The sequence below is a fragment of the Trichechus manatus genome, unplaced genomic scaffold, assembly GCF_000243295.1.
Source record: "Trichechus manatus latirostris isolate Lorelei unplaced genomic scaffold, TriManLat1.0 scaffold00041, whole genome shotgun sequence".
NCBI classification, from domain to species: domain Eukaryota; kingdom Metazoa; phylum Chordata; class Mammalia; order Sirenia; family Trichechidae; genus Trichechus; species Trichechus manatus.
In genome coordinates, this window is record NW_004443977.1 from 7,402,301 (window position 1) to 7,422,142 (window position 19,842).

A 19,842-nucleotide genomic window follows, 5' to 3' on the forward strand; every position below is an offset into this window, starting at 1 on the left:
ACAGCTGCCCGGTCCTGGGCCATCTCCATGATCGGTCCTGGGCCATCTCCATGATTGGTTGCTGTGGATCAGACCCTTGGGATCCACAGGGTTTTCATTGGCTGATTTTCAGAAGTAACTCACCAGGCCTTTCTTCCTAGCCCATCTTAGTCTGGAAGCTCCACTAAAACCTGCTTAGCATCATAGCAACACGCAAGCCTCCACTGACAGATGGGTGCATGAGGTGTTTTGACAGGGAACTGAACCTGGGTCTCCCACATGGAAGGTAAGAATTCAACCACTGGGCCACTGGTGCCTCCTGTCTGATATCTTTCCCTTTTATCCTCTAGTTGGGTCCTCTATTGAGGTTCTTCGCAACACTTCATTTAGTTTGTTTCCCTGTGTGTGTGTGTGTGTGTGTGTGTGTGTGTGTGTGTTGTCTGCCTTCCCAACTAGACTGTAAACTTTACGAAAAATGAGATGCGGTCTTTCAGTTCTAATTCACCGTTGCTGCCCCAGTGCCTTTACACATTGTGTGGCCAACAGTAGATCCTTAAATTTGTGTTAAATGAATACATGAATGAATGAATAAAATGGAATTTACAATATTGGAGGAACAGAAAAAGTAAAATTTTACAGGTCTGAGAAAACTGAAGCAGGGCGTTGAGGGGGATGGTTTTGGCAAAGGACATACAAAGCCATCTGAGCAGAAAATGCGCCAGATTTGAGAGACCGACTTGTAAAGCAATCACAGTCACGAATACCAAACAGAGAAATCAAGATGCTTGGAGAATCCGCACACCAAACCATGGAACGTATGGTGTAGAAATTATACTGGAGGTTCTGTCTTTATCTTACATTTCGGGGGTTTGAGGGGAGGGAGGGATCGGAGAAAGCAGAGAAGAGGAGGGGAAGAAATTGAACTGTTAGACTCAAAGCAATTAAGTCCATCAGAACGGAACAACCGCTAAGGAAGGTGAATTTCTTGCCTTATAAACCTTCGCATTGCTCCTCTGTGCTTTGATATGCAAATGCCTTTGACGACTGGCAGCACCCAGGCGGGAACAGCCTCCGTATCCACCCAAAGTCTTGCATCTGCGCCCGGTATCTGATTGCAGCGCTCTAGGTGTAATTAACCTGGGTGGTGACATGCCCTTGAGGGAGCTGTCAAAAAATCCCTCCGCAAAGGCTGTCAACCCTCTCTAGGGAAGCAGAATGGAGGGAAGAGGGAAGCCCAGCACCTACATCACTAGCTTGTAAGCTCCAGAGAAGGGGACTTTTAACCTGTTTTAGGCGACCAAACATCCGCTGCCAGGCAAGGCAAGCATGCAATAAATATTTGATTGTTTTAATTAATGTCTAGAAAAAGCCCTAGACGGGGACCGAGGTTCCACTTTCCAGCCTGGCCTATGCGTGGTCTGAGACATTGGGCACAGCCAACTTCTCTGGGCTTCAGTTTCCTTATCTCTAAATGAGGACATTAACGCTCTCTAAGAGGCCTGGTGGTGCAGTGGTTAAGTATTTGACTGCTAACCGCATCAAACTCACCAATCGCCCTGCGGGAGAAAAGACCTGTCGATCTGCTCCCATTAAGATTTCAGCCTAGGAAACCCTACAGGGCAGTTCTACTCTGTCTGATAGGGTCGCTATAAGTAGCGATCGACTCAATGGCAACGAGTTTGTTTGTTATTACACTCTGAGGGCCCCAGAGAATATGAGGGGAAGAATTAAGAGTTACAGAATGTAAAGAATGTCTTAGATACAGCCCTTGTCCTTGAGTAACCCAGAGTCCAGGACAACCTAGAGATGATACTGTGGAATCCTAAGGGACTTGGGAGGTAGAAGATGACAAACTCACATAGTATAGATCCTGTTGTAAACAGTTGTTTTATGTCTGTATTTTACAGTAAACTCTCAACTAAATATTCCAAGACAGAAAGAGAGACACATGAAGGAAGAAAAGGAAGGAAGGAAAAAGAGAGAGTTAGAAGTCAGGGTTCTTTGGATGCAAGCAACAGAGATGGCTTTGGTTAACTTATCCCGAAAAAAGGAATTCACTGGAAGGCTAAAGACCAGCTCAGAATAGGAGACTCAGGACTCAGAAATAACAGGGTCACAGCAATGCTGGGAAGCTAACTCTGGGAAGCGCTTAGTGGCAGCAACTAAGGGACAGTCTCTCATGAAAGATACCACTAGGCTAAATCAGTTCAATTGTTTTTCTTTCTTTGTATCACATCCCTTAAGATTAAATTCCCAGATGGAAAGAGTCTGATTTTCTCCTCTAGTACCCTGCACCCACCTCTTTGCCAAAAGAAAGTGAGGTACCTTGATTAACACTTCCTCCAAGACTTCATGGAAATGAGGGAGGGATAGTTACTCCAAAGAAAGATAAAGAACAGATGTCCTTCCACCAAAGGAACTGGTTTTGTCAAATCATGTCATCTCTCTGAGCTTCCATTAGGACTTCCTTGCTGGGGTCAGGCAATTAGTGGCTAAAAAGCCACCCATGCTCTGCTTGCAGAGAGCCCTGGAACAAGACAGCTTCCCCCAGAGGAACCTGTTGCTGTTAAGTCGACCTCAACTCATGGAGACCTCATGTGTGTCAGAACAGAACAGTGCTCTATAGCGTTTTCAGTGGCTGGTATTTTGGACGTAGACCACCAAATCTTTCTTCTAAGGCACCTCTGGGTAGGCTAGAACCTCCATCCTTTAGGCTAGCAGCTGAGCATGTTAACCATTTGCACCACCCAGGGACTCCGCCTAATAGAATAGCTAAAATCCAAAAAACTGACAATATCAAATGCTGGTGAGGATGTGAAACAACAGGAACTCTCATTCATTGCTAGTGGGGATGCAAAAGCTAAACTTAGGCTTACCATGCAATCCAGCAATTGCATTCCTAGATATTTACCCAAATGAGTTGAAAACTTCTGTGCACTCAAAACCCTGCACACAAATGTTTATAGCAGCTTTATTCATAATTACCAAAAACTGGAAACAAATCAAGATGTCCTTTAATAGGTGAACCTATAAACAAACTGTAGTGCATCCATACAATGGAATATTATTCAGCAATAAAAAGAAATGAGCTATCAAGCCACAAAAAGATGTGGAGGAACCTTAAATGCATATTGCTTAGTTAGAGATACCAGTCTAAAAGAGCTACATAGTATATGATTCCAAATATATGACATTCTGGAAATGGCAAAACTCTAGAGACAATAAAAAGATCAGTGTTTGCCAGGGGCTCAGGGGGAAGAAAGGAGGGATGAATAGGGCAGTGAAACTATTCTGTATGATATTATGATGGTGAATACATGACATTGTACATTTTCAAAATCCATAGAATTGTACAACACAAGGAGCCCCTGGGCAGTGCTGTAAATGGTTAACAGCACTTTCCACTATATGAAAAGTTGGAGGTTCAAGTCCATCCAGAGGTGTCTAGGAAGAAAGGCCTGGTGATCTACTTCTGAAAAAATCATCCATTAAAAACCTCATGGCACACACTTCTAGTCTGACACACATGGGGTCTCCTTGCATCAGAGTCGATTTAGTAGCAACTGGTACAACACAAACAGTAAGCCATAATGTAAACTATGGAATTTAGTTAATAATATATAAGTTTTGGTTCATCAATTATAACAAATGCGCTACACAAATGCAAGATGTTAATAATAAGGGAAGCTGTGAGTGAAGGAGAAAAAAGGTATATGGGAACTCTGTACTATCTGCTCTATTTTCTACAAACCTAAAACGCTCTGTTATGGATTGAATTGTGTCCCCCCAAAATGCTTGTCAACTTGGCTAGGCCATGTTTCCCAGTATTGTGTGGTTGTCCTCCATTTTGTGATCTGATGTAATTATCCTATGTGTTGTAAATCCTAACCTCTATGGTGTTAATGAGGCAAGGTTAGAGGCAGTTATGTTAATAAGGCAGGACACAATCTACAGGATTAACTTGTATCTTGAGTCAATCGCTCTTAAGATATAAAAGAGAGAATCGAGCAGAGAAGGGAGGATCCTCATTACTACTAAGCAAGAAGAGCCAAGAGTGGAGCATGCCCTTGGAACCCAGGGTTGCTGAGCTGAGAAACTCCTAGACCAGGGGACGACTGATGACAAGGACCTTCCCTCAGAACCGACACAGAGAGAAAGGCTTCCCCTGGAGCTGGTGTTCTGTATTTGGACTTCTAGCATCCTAAACTGTGAGAGAATAAATCTCTGTTTGTTAAAGTCAGCCACTTGTGGTATTTCTGTTATAGCAGCACGAGATAACTAAGACTCTCTAAAAAATAGTCTTTCAATGTAAAAAAAAAAATGTAATCGGGAGAGATGATTGTGGAGAGGAAAGTGTGCTGGTTCTCAGAAATGAGGTAAACTGAGTCTGAGAGTGTCAGCTTACTAATTTTCTCTCGAGAGCACAGGCTTTTGGATCAGAATCACCAACTAGCCTAAGAAGACCTTGAGAAAGTTATTATGGGATAGCTCCAAGTCTCAGTTTCCTCATCTGTAAAATGGGGGTGTGTATGTTTCATAGGGTTGTAGTGAGGATTAAAGAGATAACTCATATTAAATGTTCAGCACCAGGATGAGAATGATAACGACGATGCTAATTCTCCTTTGTTCCGGGGGAAGTAGGGGGTGGAGAAGCAGGTGGGTTTGAACTGCAAGGATATTAATATCAGGAATGGATGCTCTGGGGGGCTATGAAATTCTATTTGAGGTACTTTTTGTTGATGGTGAGACTATACACAGCAAAACATACACCAATTCAACCATTTCACGTACAATTTGGTGACATTGATTACATTCTTCAAGTTGTGCAACTATTCTACTTGAGGTACATTTTCATTGTTGTCGTTAGCTGCCGTGGAGTTGGTTCCGACTCACCGGGACCCTATGTACAACAGAATGAAACTCTGCCCAGTCCTGTGCCATCCTCATAATTGTTATGCTTGAGCTCACTGTTGCAGCCACTGTATCAATCCAGCTCTTTGAGAGTTTTCCTCTTTTTCGCTGACCCTCTACTTTACCAAGCATGATGTCCTTCTCCAGGGACTGGTCCCTCCAGATTACATGTCCAAAGTACACCATCCTCATTTCTAAGGAGCATTCTGGCTGTACTTCTTTTTTACTTACTTTTTATTAAGAGCTACCAAATCAGTCTGGCTGTCTGATGTGCCTTCTGGTGACAGCTTTGACAGACCAACTTCAGATCCAAGCTTTCAGGATCAGGCACTTGGCAAATTCTTTGGGAGACCGAGAACTACAACTCCCACAGTGTACCACTCCTGCCCCGCCCCCGACGTGGCGGCGCTCCTAGTTCCCGCCAGGTTCCTTGCCTAAACTACAAATCCCAGAAGACATGGCGGAACCGCTCTTCCCCCAGCTCCTCTCTCCCACTTTCCGAAGCGTAGCAGCGGCCGCGTTGCCCCCTGGGAATTGTAGTTTGGGGGTTCGTCCATTAAGGCAGGAGAACTACCAGCGCTCGAATACTTGGTCTTAACGGCCCACCGGAAGAGTGATCTGGCTCAGGAGAGTTCTGGAGCTTGCTTGGGCTCAGGCTCGGCGACGAATGTGGATAGCGTTCTAGGCCTCACCGGGTGAGAAGGTAGACCGGGAAGAAGGTGGTGGAGGCGGACGAGACCAAGTGCTAGTCTGGAGGAGGAAGTCGGCCAAGGGGAAGGGTGAATCCAAGTGGAGATAATAGGGATGGGAGTGCCCTCACTGCGGGGCCGGGGTGAGGCGCGCCCCCGAAGGGGTGCAACGGAAGTCCCAGCAAAGGGAGGCCGAGGAGCGTCCTTTATGGTTGGGACTGATCACTGGGACTACCTCCCCTTGGTTAGTGAAGGCTGTTAGCTCGTCAGGCCTTGGACCAAGACTGCCCTGGTTGGAAAGTTAGGCAGGAGTGTGCTTCCCAGGGATTGAGGAATTCGACTCAGCCCTAGGGACAAAGGCTTTCCCTAACCCCTCTTAACTGCTCGTGGTTGGAGGAGGTGGGAAGTCTCTGGGAATAGATGATGTCTGGGGCCCTGGCCAAAGGGAGTCCCAACAGGGAAGGTAATCTTTGAACCCCCTTCTCTCAGAGGCTTAGACAGTGCGATTGAATACTCCTTACGTCATCATAGCATGCCATTGCATTGGGTGGAGGCAATTTAGTCTGAACCAAGCCAAAGAAATTTAGTGTCCAGCCCCCTGGTTCTAGAATATTGTAAAAGTGGTTCAGTTCATGGGAAAGGGCCGGGGTCAATTAATTGAAAAGAAGAAAATGAGGGTACAATATATAGAATGATCTTATTTTATAATAAATAAATATATCTTACAAATACATTTACATATATCTATAGCATATATCTATGGCTGTAGATAGAAAAAAAGTCAGAATTATACTAATGGTGGTTGTTGATGGGTAGTGATATTACAGATTACTTTTACTCTTTACACCTTTATGGAGTGTCTGAATTTTGTATAATGAGCATGTATTACTTTTTCTTATTTTTCCCAGAGTTGCTGGGTTGCTCCAAGGCGGTGTGGTGCATTGGTGGTGCGTTTTCGAAGGCAGGCACTGAGACCAGCAGTCTGTGGCTTGCACTGGGCCACATGCAGATTGAATAGAGGCTTGAATGTGGAGGGGTGAATTTGGTGTGTATTCCATGTGAGGCTAATGCTTTTTCCCTCCTTCCTGGTTGGAAACAGGCTATTTTAGCAAGAGTCACACCATGGTATGTGGTTATTTTGGTCTGTTTCAGTCTGTCCATTATCCTTTCCAGTTTGAAATGTTGCCTTTCTCATTAGTGGATGGATTTGGGTTGCACTGCACAGTTTCGGTGGGGTCTGATGATAACTCATGTTCATTGGGGGATGGGAGGGAGAAGAATATTGCAGCATTAGATTTGATCTGACCTTGTTTTTTGTTTTTTTTAAAAGATCATTAATTTAGCATATACTACCTATCCCTGTATATGTGTGTGTATTTATAAAAGAAACTTTAACATGTTCTTTGGTTGTGCTCCTTGTGCATTTCCTGGGACCAAAGCTGATTAAAATCAAGGTGGGAGCATGGCAGATAAATACGTTTAATGTTTATTTGAATCTTTATTTTTCCTTCCACAGCTTTTTCTAGATTTCCAATTAAACATCAACATTCCTGCATGAGTATTTCCCTATTAAAATGTCCTTGCCCCTTACCGAAGAGCAGAGGAAAAAGATAGAAGAAAATCGACAGAAGGCTCTGGCTCGTAGAGCTGAGAAATTAGCACAACAGCATCAGAGCACAGGCTCAGGCTCCTCCATCACCGTCAACCCTTCCCAGTCCAAGCAGGGATCTTCCCAAAATCCTCCAAGGGATTCTTCTAAGCCAGTTACCCGTGATGTTATTTTCAAGCAATGGAATCCCACTAATTCATCAAATGGTGACAAAAGATCTCATAATTCCCACAAATTTCGTCTCAGCACACCAGAGCCAGCAGAAGGGATATGGAAGAGTCAAGAAGAGAAGCCCATAGCCTGCCCAAGCCACAGGCCACCAAGTCAAACGACTGTCACTGGGGTCTCCCCTCCCCTGGCACAAAGTTCTCCAGAGGTCCCCAACCAACAGCACTTGGGCTATAAATTAGGTCGAGGTCATGCTCAGGCTTCACACAAGACTAAATTGACACCCTTTGCTAATACAACTCATGAGCTTTTGGCTGTAACAGTGAGTTCCCAGGAGACACCAGCTTCTTCCCCAGGACAGCCCCCTGGGGATCCTGAATTACTAGCTGAGAGAGTGAGACCGTCCACCTCAGGGCAGACCATTTCTGACCTCCATTATGGCTCAGGGTATGTGACCCCCAGGACAGAAGGAAAACGCCAACAAAATCTGGAACTCTCACTCCACAAAGAAGTAAGCTCCCAGAAGGGCATGTGCATACAGAATGGAGATCGTTTCCAGGTGAAGATTGGGTACAATGCAGAGCTTCTTGCTGTGTTTAAGAGTCTGCCCAGCAGAAGTTATGGTAATAAGCCATTTGTCTTGTTTTTCAAGTGTTTTTTTCTATTTCTGGAGTCTCTATTAATCTAAGTTTCTCGTAGATTTTAAGAGAGGCATTGGCACATTCCATCCAGTTTAAAAATTTTCATTTTTAGCTTGTATTTCCCTTTATAATAAACACTCCTTCAAACAGCTGCCAAGCTTGGGGCTGCCACATGGTCACATGGAGAGTGGATGAATATTTAATGTCAGGTGCTTTATATGTATTGTATCACTTAAGCCTAACAATGATTTTTTTTTGAGATGTAATTTCCATTTTAAAGCTGATGGAACTAGCTCAGCAAGGTTAAGTAATGCCCAGGTTAATTAGTTTGGAAGGGTAGAGCTGGGATGAGGCTAGCTCTGCAACACCTCAGAGTTCATGTGCCTTCTCAGACCACTTTGCGTGACTGCACTGGGATTCTGAGAACTGGATTTAGCCCTAACTCTGCCAAAATCCCTCAGCCTCTTAGGTGAAGCCATAATTTCCGGGGTCTGAATTGAATTCTTTTTACTGAAAAAAAAAAAAAAAAGAACTATTCTTAGCTATGTTTACGGTAGGACCCCTGGTGGCACTGTAGTTAAGCACTTAGCTGCTAACTGAAAGATCAGCGGTTCAAACTCACCAGCTGCCCTGGCGGGTGAAAGATGTGGCAGTCTGCTACCATAAAGAAAGATTACAGCCTTGGAAACCCTAAGGGTTTCTACTCTATCCTATAAGGTCGCTATGAGTCGGAATCGACCTGACCGCAGTGGAGTTTTTGTTTAGTATCTATACAGGAATTTTGTAAATGATTAGGAGCTTGTTGGTCAGTTGTTTTGGTATTTTGGACTTGGCATTCATTCATTCATTCATATATGCATGAATGTAGAGAACAAGCTTTTGAGTTCCTGTTGTGGGCAGACCAAGTGCTTGTGTTTTACTTCAGATCCTGCCACCAAGACGTGGAACTTCAACATGACTGACTACAGTGACCTGAGTAAGTGTGCACGTTGTCGTCCCTCATGGAGGGAGATACTGGTATTGCAAAGTTTCTCCAGAGTAGCAGACATGCTGTAGCTTGTGGCATAAGTGGTGTTATTGGTGGTGAAAGCTTTCAGGGCACCATCCTTATGCTCTTTTTCCTTCTCATTGAAGGTTACTGGTAATATTAACAAAAGTTAGCACTTAATGTTGCTTGCTGTGTGCCAGGCTGTCCTGAGCCCCTTTGTATATACTAACTTTTATTCCTTATACCAGCCGTTTTGCAGACAGGGAAACTAAGGCCCAGAAAGGATGAGAAACTAACACAGGGTCACACAGCCAATAAATCGTGCAACTGAGATTCAAGTCCAGGCAGTCTGATTCACAGTGCATGTCCCCAGCCACTAGACTATACTGATTCCAGCAGTGACCTACAGCTGTGCCAGCCCCGATCTGGGAGGACTAACAGTTTCAAAGAAGGAAAAGATAGGATGCCTCCTCATGTCACTTCTTTGCAAATTTGTGGGCCTGACTTAGAATTCTCCGGACTTGAGTGTGTCCCCAGCACAGTTTCTGGGGGATGATGGGCAGCTCCCTGTTGAATTTCCTGTTCTGTCCTTGGCCTCCACTTGATACGTATGGCATGAGCTGGTGTCCATTTCTTTGGCAGGTAGCTGCTGGTGACCTTTCTGGGGTCTCATTTTTACTAGTTTTTTATCCATTTGTTAGTGTGGGAAGGAGAGCCGAGCTCTGGGTTAAGATGGCAGGTTTTGACACCTGGTGTTCTCACTGATGCTCATTTAAACCAGTCACTTCCACTGTCACAGTTGCGTTTTGTTCTCTTTTTACTCCTGTCCTCTGACCACAACACATGGTGACTTGATTTCTGCTTTGGCAAATTTATTTGTTTTCTTTTATGATTGGTCATTTCCTGTAATGGCTCTACACATTTTTGAAAACGATATTTGGCACAAATTCTCTAGATAGCTCTTTGATGAGTTTTATGGATTGGTAATTTGGCTCCTTTATTTCCTTACTCCGGGCCCTGGTGGCACAGTGGTTAAGAGCTCAGCTGCTAACCAAGAAGTCAGCAGTTCAAATCTACCAGCCACTCCTTGGAAGCCCTAGGGGGCAGTTCTACTCTGTCCTGTAGGATCACTATGGGTCGGAATCCACTCCATGGCAACAGGTTTTGACTTTTTTATCCTTAACCCAGAAGCCCTGGTGACACAGTGGTTAAGTGCTCGGCTGCTAACTGAAAGGTTGGCGATTTGAATCCACCAGCTGCTCCAAGGGAGAAAGATGTGACGGTGCTTCCGTAAAGATTTACAGCCTTGGGAACCCTATAGGGCAGTTGTCCTCTGTCCTGTAGGGTTGCTATAAGTTGGAATCAACTCGATAGCAATGGTTTGTTTTTTGTCTTTTTTTAATATCCTGACCAATGTTTTGCACACTTGACCTGTTGCCTTCTGAGAGGTAATCTCTTGCAATGATTGTGGATTTGCAGATTTGTCCTTGTATTTCTAACACTTTCAGACAGGGCCATCGTTGTTGTGTCTCCTTAGTAGATCATATTTTTTATCAACATAATTAACATTGTCTCTGTCAGTCTTTCAGTCATTTTGTTTTAGGTGTATCTCTGGATTTTGGCTTTTTAGCCCTACCACAGTCTCATGATAGAACGTATGGAAAGTACATCAGCATGTAAAGAGGAAAAAGTATCTCTCATAATTAACCATGATTAACTTTTTGGTTTTGCTTCTTATCTTTTTTCTATGCATTAAACTATTCAAATTCTCTACACGTAAGTAATTTTTATTTTGCCTTTCTCACTTAGTATTCCAGCATAAGCATTTCTATTTTAATGGTTAACGGTTAATTCTGGATAATGAAAGTGTAAATGTTCATTACTGATCTCCAAAAATGGTGATTTCATATTGTTTAACTTAATACTCTTCTTATGCTTTCAGCTTTTCTAAAAATGTACACTATAAAAATCAATGGCTACGTAATATTTTATTGTATGAATGTGTCATAAATTATATAATTTATTTTCTTACTGTTTAATTTGCTTCTAATTTTCCCAGTTTTAAATCTGTTGAGGAACGCCTTAGTGCATAAATTTTTGTCTGTACTTCTTCAGCTGTTAGTTGGGATAGCCTCCCAGAAGTCAAATCATTATGGTCACTTTCTAGGACTCTTCCTACATATTGTCAGATTGTTTTCCAAAAGGTTTTATTCCCAGCTAGCAATGTAAATATATAGTTGAATTTTTTAGCCTGTAAGTTTGATAAGTGAAAAATGGCTTTTTATTTCTCTAATTATTTGTGAGGTTGAGCATTTCTGCAAATGTCTATTAGCCATTTTTCCTCCTCTTTTGAATTGGTTACATCTCTATCCTCTTATCTTTTGTGGTCTTAGTATTTTTTTCAAGTATGTTCTCTGTTTATAATAATGTAAGTCTAAGTTGTATTTCTTGCAAATATCTTTACTCAGTAGTTTTGCCTTTAAATTCAGCTTGTAGTTTTGACAGTTTAGCTTTATGTAACCAAATCTACTAATCTATCAAATGCATCAGTAATAGATAAAATAATGTGCAAAGCTAAGCGTTAGCAGCCTGATGGTCCTAGTTTTCATCCCCTTGTTCTCCAGGCAGCAGAGTAGTGATTTGGGAATTAAGTTCAGGGGTGATTTGTGGTATGACTTCAGTAATTTCTCCAACACAACAACAGAAAATTATCTAATAAGTTTCCCTATCCTGGTAAGATTTCCTCTTCGCTGGTTAATTTCTGAATTCTACTTTTTTTAGTTTGAAAACTTTAGGAGCAGTAGAGTTATATGGTTCAATAAATATTGAAATTCCCAAAGCTCCCAATTAAAGGACGCTTTCACAGCCTTCCTAGTCTAACAGTGCTTCTCTCAACTATCTGCTGAGTGTAACTCCTCTTGACCCTGCCCCGCCCCACTTTCTCCCTCCAATCTGCTTTCTCCCCTTCCTCCCTTCCCTGCCTGAGCCTCCCAGGGCCGTGTGAAAGTTGCCCACCTTGTCACTTCTATCCTTTTTCTCTCCTTCGGCAGTGAAAGCAGCCCAGCGCCTCCCCAAGGTCACCCTGCTGCCTTTGGAAAGGGTCAGTGGCACCGACAGCGGGGCACAGGCCAGCCTCCCTCCAGCCCGGTCCCTTGCCTTTGTCAAAGGGCAGTGCATGCTCATCTCCCGGGCCCGCTTCGAGGCAGACATCGGCTATTCCGAAGACTTGGTGGCACTGTTTAAACAGTTGGATTCCAGGAGTTACGGCAAGTAATTGGCCTCTGAGGGCACTTAGGGTATTCTTCTTTCTCTTTGAAAATATTCAAAAAATAACTTTCTTGGTAGAGCCTTCCTGGTCTGCTCTTCTTACCATGGATAGATGATGCCTAAATTGTTCCAGATTGTGAACACTTGGTGGGGGCTATCTCCTCCTTAAAGGCCTCCCAAAGAGACCAGTTACCATCCAGTTGAGTCTGACTCTTGGTGACCCTATGTGTGTCAGAGTAGAACTGTGCTCCATAGGGTTTTCAGGAACTGATTTTTTGGAAGTAAATCGCTAAGGCTTTCTTCCTAGGTGCCTCTGGGTGGTCTCAGACTGCCAGCATTTTGGTTAGCAGCCGAGCACATTAACCATTTGCACTACCTGGTTTCCTGCTCTGCTAAGATAAAAATAAACACAGATGGGTCTAAATGGCTGAAGCAGGAAATTTAGGGGATTCTTCCAAGAAGACACGGACAAGGAGGCTGGGGAAAATTATGGGGGCTGTTTTGTCCTTAAAGGCCTCTCAAAGACAAGATGCCAAGAGAACATGCCACAATTTTCCCCAGTCTAACTGGTCAATGTTTTCTTGGTAGAATTTCCTAAACTCCTGCTTCATCCATTTAAACCCATCTGTCCTTAGCCGAGCGGGAAAACAGATGGTTGCCATGAAAAGAAATGCCTTTCTATAGCCCAAGACAGTGGTTTTCAAACTTGAACAGGCTTGTTAAAACACACATCACTGGGCTCTGCCCCCAGAGTTTCTGTCTGCTTTTGATCTCTCCGCCAGGTTACACCTAGGCTACCTCACTTTTTTTTTTAACTGACTCACCGTGTCCAGGATGCTTTTTTTCCTGAACATCTTGCTTTCGAATGACCATACAGGGAAGAGTTAACTTCTGCTCCCCAGATAGCATTTATTGAATCCAAGCTTTCTTGATGTTTTTAAGAAGGTAGATTGGTAGAGAAATCCTTCTATGTAAATAATTAGACGTGTTTGAGTAGTGACTTGCTCACCCCCCCTTCTCAGTTAATATTGGGTGTAGTTTATGCTACACTAGACCAATCACTAGATGGCCTAATAATAATTTGTAATTTTTTTAGAGTGTTCATTGTTTTCCAGGTGCACTTTTATAAGCATTTTACATTTAAATGTCATGTAATGCTCAGAATGACCCTGTGAAGTAGAGGCTATGGTATCCTCATTTTTCAGATGTGGAACCTAAAGCACAGAGAAGTTAAGTAACTTGTCCAAGGTCACACAGCTAGTAAGCGGCAGAGCTGGGATGTGGACCCAGGTAGTTTGGCCACACTGACTACATGCAGCTCTTTTCCCTCCATATAAAATGGAGCTAATCACAGTGCCCGCTTACAGGGTTGTGCAGGGCAGATGAAATGACGCATATAGAGCTTTTGGCACCTGGCTTAAAGTGTAAGCTGTGATTATTATCCCTATCTTGGAAATTCAGGGTATTCCTGAGCTGCCAGGACACTTACCCCGTAGCACCCTTCATCACAGTTCTTACAGTCTTACAGCCGTCTCTCTTCTTGTCTTTCTTCCCTGTCTGCTGCAAAAGCCTCAAGGGCAGGTACTCTCTTTCATGTCTGTATCCCCGGTGCCAAGCACAGGGCCGTACAGCCTGAGCTTAGCGGAGATTAATGAAACCTGGGAATAAATGAGTAAGTGGTGGCAGAGCAGGAGGGCAGGGTGTCATGCTTGCTTATTTATTTTTTCTCATTGCAGATGTCAAGACCAGGAAGTGGAACTTTCTCTTGGAAGACCACAATAAACTAAGTGAGATGCCCACTTGCTTGTTTTAGAACATGCTATTGTTGAGCTTTAATAATCTGCCTGAACTTTAATGTATTTTAAAAGAAGGCTGCCTGCCCTCTGCTGTGGTAACTTGAGATGCTTGGGTGCCTGGCCACTGAAGCTGAAAATGTTTTCCAGCAGCCTTGGCCACTGAAGCTGAAAATGTTTTCCAGCAGCCTTGCCCACTTCCACTGAGAGGGTGACTTCTCAACAGCCCAGGCAATGCAGGGCCTCCTCCTCCTCCGGAGGGGTGATGTGGTATGAGTAAAATTCCCCAGGCCCGAGAAAACTTCCTGCCTGTCAGAGAAGTAAGGGTATGAGGACTTGGGATTCAGAGGTGAGCTGGAGTTGCTTAGCTTAGATCGAAACTCCCAGCTGCCTTCTAGAACTAGATGATCAAGGAAGGTTCAGGGCCAGTCTTATTGGTTTGGGACTTCATAATGGGCCAGATGCAGAAGTCAGGCTAGGGGCTTAAGTATCTTAAGAAGCACTTTAAGGGACTGACCCAGGGAAGGGATATGTACACTAATTTCTTAAGTTTAAGAAGGAAAGCCAGTTTTGGCTTAGCATTTTTCTTATGTGTGCCCTACCTGGATGGGGCAGTGATACCTGAGAAAAGGGGATGTGCTCATAGTTCAGCCTTTCTTGCAATGAAAGCTGTAGTGATTCAGCTGGTGCAACTAAGTTCCTCCTGCTTGATCCCCAGAGGGCTTGTGGGCTCCTGAGCCAGTGGGAGGAGTCATTTGTTAGAACCAGTTAAGCCATAAGAGAAGTGGGCTCTTGAGTCATTGGCCATCTTGCCCACCAGGCTAGGGCTTTGAGGAAGAGGGGAAAGCTGATTCCTTTCCTTTATCTCCTTCTCAAGTGTGACTTACTGTGTAACTGGGTAATTCAACATTCTGGGTTTCATTTGTGCCTTCAGCAAAAAAAAGAGGTTCTTCATCCCTCTCCGCCTTGCTGACATAGGAGTGAAATAGAAGGGAAGAGCTGTTGATTCTGTGAGGACAGGCTAGTGTAATATGATGTGAGACTTAGGGTATTTGGTATCAGTAAATGCTGGCAGGGAGTCCCTGGATGGTGTAAACAGTTAGCACACTGGTCTCCTAACCAAAAGGTTGGAGGTTCGAGACCACACAGAGGCACCCTGGAAGAAAATCCTGGCAATTTACTTCCCAATAATCAGCCATTGAAAACCCTACGGAGCAGCACAGTTCTACCTCAGACACACATGGGGTTGCCATGAGTCAGAGTTAATTCGATGGCAACTGGACTGGTAAACATGGGCAGAAACAGAAAGGACAGTCTGCATTGATCTGACATGCTGTAGCTCATGATTCAGAGGGAATTATTTGACCAAAGCTGAATTTTTTATAGGAAAAAGGAGTGAGTTCTTCCCTCTATCTAGTCTCTTTGTCCCTCAACCATAGGAAGATATATAAATATGCTAGCTGTAAAGGTGTTGACTTTTATGGAACAACAAAAAGCAGTATACTAACAACATTAGCAGATGAATGTAATGCTGAAAATGATGACTCGTGACTCGCATAGCGTTTATAGACTAACGGTTCCTAATCTTTTGTGGGAAAATCTGGTGAAAATAATGACTTCATGCAGACAAATGTACCTGGTGGCCACACATAAATTTTCGCATCTGATTTTAATCATTGCTTGGATCTCAAGTTAAGAATCCTAGGTATAGAGTTCAGATCGATTTTTCCCTTGTCATCTCATCATTACAGTGTCTGGGGAAAATAAGACTGACTTCTGTCCATCTCATAGATTGAAAGCTTAGGCCCAGAGAAAGGAAGAACTCGCTTTCCTTAAGCAGCTCAGGGTCGCAAGTCAGTGACAGAAATGAGATTAAATAGTCATCTGAGTTTGTAACCTGACCCATGGTGGCATTTAGAAGCCAGGTACGTGAACTAAAAAGCCAGGGAAGAAGACAGCGCAGAATACAGCACACTTGCAGACTGAGTTCTGATTCCACCATTAACACACTGTAAACCAGGGGGAATTTGCAGTCTCTCCTCACCCTTAGTTTCGGTTCCTCATGTGTGAAATTAGATTATTGACTCTGAGCTAGCGAATGTGTATTTGAAACTAATTAAGCAATGACAGTAAGATCTTCTAAGTCTTTGCATGCTCATTGGTGACATGGTGATAATTCTTTTCTTTACATAAGGCAAACCTATGGGTTCTCCTCCTCTCTTTTCTAAGTGACTTGAGGCCTTTCGCCCACAGTGAAATTGGCATAAGGCCTTTTATTTACCCCTGGCTGTCACAGTCCAGAAGGGTTCTGCATCCCCCTCAACAATCTTGTCTTGTCAGCTGCTATTTGAAAACATCTCTGCTGTGTGGCTCAGTCCCGGTCTTCCAGAGAGCTATTTTACAGAAATAACATCTAGATGACTCACGACGCGAGGCAGCACATTGCTGTCATCTCCCCAGCACCAGGGAAAGGACACTAGAGACAGTCGATGATAGGCAGCTTTGGCTTTCTCAGAAACACACCCAGTTGGCTGAACTAGCAGCCTAGAATTTTGGAGACAGTAGTGATAGGAAAGAGAATGGAGGCTGGTTTTTTCCTCTCAAATGGCTGAAAGAATATAATGCTTACAAAGCATCCCATTTCACACCAACCAGATCATCATCCCTTTCTTAGCTTTCATCGGGTATTTCAGTTCTGAAGATCACCAGGATTAAAATGAAAATTAAGAGCCCATGGAGTGCTCAGTCTCTTGAAGTGTGCAGAAATCAGCATGCTCAGATTTAATTTGGAGGTGTAAAATGTATTTCTGCACCACGATGGACAGTCTCTTTTATGTTAAAGCAATCAACCTTACCTTAATATCCTGTCACAGTGATTGTTTTCACGGAATCTGTTTCCAGAAATAACTGGTACTTATATGTAGTGAAAGACAGAAATGGGTTTAAATATATTGAAAATACAAAGCAATTTAAGGTAGCAGTAGATGGGTCAGGCCTCCGTTTGATGGTTGTGGCAAAAGACTTGGAATACCTTGTGAGGTTGCTAAAGAAACACAAGACCATATGGAAGAGAGAACCAACAGCTTTAGAATTTCAGACAACATTGGGTAGATATGAAATATACTCAGTTTCTTTCTTTTTTTTTTTATTCCCTTTATTGTATCCCAGAGAATAGTTAGACCCTTGGTAGATAACTGTGATTCTGCCAAGGTGCCTCTGAAAAGATAAAGGAGAAAGAGCAGTTGAAGATCTGTAGACAATGGTTGCTCTTCTAATTAGATTTTTCAAAGGAGAATGGTTAAAGGGAAGAACATCTTGAAAACTACAATCAACAGTACGGCAGAGTGTGATTACTAGTTTAAATGATACTTCTACCACTAAGAATCTCTGGGTTTGTCACCTTTTCTCTAACTTTTTCATTTTTAACTTGTGTTTTTTCCCTGGTTAGATTTGTATCATTGGTTCTCTCTTTTTTTCTGTCTCCCTATAAATAAAGTTTTTTTCTCTTTTTTTAATTTTAAATCAAGTGAAGCTAAATTTTTTTAAAAGCCAAAATCAGTGAAATTAATTTGCTTTCATTTCTGTGTAGATCCCAAGTAATTTATTTTTCCCACCTGAGTGAATGGTCTTGATTAAAAGAAGAAATTTCCCCATCCACTATACAGAGTCTCGGACCAGCCCACTGGGAAGGAAAGTAAAGGCCCCCAAATGTAAGATTTAACTGAAAGGATAATGTTGACTCTTAGTAATAGCTTAGACTCTAAGCTTAGCAGGAGTAGGCAAACTTTTTGTAACGGGCCAGTTAGTAAATATTTCAGGCATGCAGGCCATGGGGTCTCTGTCGCAGCTACTCTGCTCTGCTGTGTCTTGGTGTGAAAGCAGCCATAGACTGTACATAAATGAATTGGTATGGCTATATTCCAATAAAATTTTATTCACAAAAACTGGCAGCAGGCTAGATTTGATCCATAGGCCCTCGTTTGCCAATCCCTGCTTTAGAGCGTAAGTAGGGAGCTATCAAGTCACCTCCAGGTTAACGGATTCTCCAGCTGCTTTGCCACACAGATCACTACTGTAAAACTTGTAAAACTCATCTCTTTTAAGGGGAGATAATTATGCCCTTATAAAAAGGAACAAAAATTTGCAGGGCCACTTGCATTTTTATCAGTTTGTGACCTTTGTATCTACTCTGGCTTTTTTTCTTTTTTTTTTTTAAGTAGCATTACATTTCTACTATCCTAACATCCTTCCAGTCTTCCAGGGCATGGTGTTTCCTTGCCTGTGTACAGTAGGAAACTTAGAGTTCTCCGCCTTCTCAAACTTTGAAACCACCAAGACAAAGCAAGGAGAATAGAAAAAAGACAAGATTTACTCAACTTACCATTTGCTTTTTTATAGGCCTTTTTGGGCTGATTTTTTAAAATATGAGAATACTAAGGTAAATTTTTTGAAAATTACTTTGTTTAAAAAAATCGGTCATGAAACATCTTATGGTTCTTTCCAGCGTTTGTGTAGTACAGCAGATCAATTTTGCACTATTGCCCTCTTATTTGAAGAAATTAAGGAACAGAGGGAAAACTGATTATCTAGATTCGTGTCCTTTGCCTAGGATACAACTGTCGGCCTCAATTTCCTCTTCAGTTAACCTTTTTGAGAAGATGACATATAGTAGAATTCCAGTTATTGAACTTAGTCTATTGAAGCCCCTTCTTCCCCTAGATCTTTTGGGAATTAACACTCCAGATCATATGCCTCTATTCTTCTTTCTAGTTGAAAGGGTGCGCTGCCTCCCACAAGTTCAACTGGATCCTCTGCCCAAGACTATCATCCAGGCTTTTGCTTCTCAGCTCGAGAAGACGTCTCTTCATCTCACAGTAGATGCCCCGGAGGCAGACCTTTCTGGAGTGGATTCCAAGCTTGTGTCCAGTCTGATGCCCTTTCAGAGAGCTGGTGTCAAGTAAGTCCTTGATCTTCCTCTCACTTTCTCACTCGAATCGGATCACTCACCATGAGCTGATTTCAGATGCTTCCTCTTTTATGAACACTCATCTTCCATGAATATCTGGAAGCATCTAGGCATGAAACAGCCAGATGGGCTGTTACTAAAGCTTTAGTGTAACCATTGATTTCAAATTCCGTGGGTGAATCAGGACTCTGGGTTGCAGGTGTGCAGAACCCCAGTTCAGACTAGTTTAAGCCAAGAGATTTATCAGCAAATAGAAAATGCAGGGTCTCAAAAGATATATCAGGACTCTGTCCTGCTCTTGGCTCTGCTTTCTTCTTGGTTCACTTTGTTCTCAGCTATGCTCTGCCCAAGTGTGGCAGCTAAGGCTGCGAGGGGCTTCCGGCTTACGTTCCATCAGCTTAGCAACCCAGCAGAAGCACCTGTTTCCTAATGGGTCTGGTGCCGACCCCAGAACCAGTCACAGTGGATGAGAGGCTTGGAGTCTTGTTGGTTAGACCTGGTGATAGGCCCATCCCTGGAGCCAGAGGTTGGAATCTACCCACCTAAATTCCTCGGACTAAGAGTGGGAAGGGGTGGTTCTCCAAAAGAAAGGATGCTCTTAGCATAGAAAAACATAAATCCGTATACTGACTTGTCCTTTTTTCCAGAGTTTCTTGGCAGAAGCAAAATGACAGGTTTAAACTTGCCTTCTAGTGAAAATATGGGAGGCCAAGGAATGAATAGAGGACGTCTTGGAAAGTCTGCCCAGAAATAATGAGAATTACTGTTAATAATAAGGATTATTATTTATTATTATTAATTATGTTATTAGGCAGTGTGGCTGGAGATAGA

General features: G+C 43.0%; 1 protein-coding gene across 4 annotated transcripts in view; it reads left to right on the forward strand.

Moving 5' to 3' along the window:
- The first annotated feature begins 5,448 nt into the window (after positions 1 to 5,448).
- The window catches only part of SMARCAL1 (SWI/SNF related, matrix associated, actin dependent regulator of chromatin, subfamily a like 1), a 56,648-nt gene continuing 42,254 nt past the window's right edge, over positions 5,449 to 19,842 (forward strand). For 3 of the 4 annotated variants that reach the window (XR_002824085.1, XM_004376297.2, XM_023731278.1), the window contains exons 1-7: positions 5,449 to 5,585; positions 6,488 to 6,624; positions 7,096 to 7,979; positions 8,923 to 8,973; positions 12,036 to 12,251; positions 13,989 to 14,039; positions 18,816 to 19,002. Coding sequence is in view for 3 of the 4 variants with exons in the window: in XM_004376297.2 (XP_004376354.1) it covers positions 7,154 to 7,979; positions 8,923 to 8,973; positions 12,036 to 12,251; positions 13,989 to 14,039; positions 18,816 to 19,002 (1,331 nt within the window). In the remaining variant the exon portion in view is untranslated. Of the gene's footprint in view, positions 5,586 to 6,487; positions 6,705 to 7,095; positions 7,980 to 8,922; positions 8,974 to 12,035; positions 12,252 to 13,988; positions 14,040 to 18,815; positions 19,003 to 19,842 lie in introns of all 4 variants that reach the window. The other variant, XM_023731277.1, reaches the window with a different exon arrangement.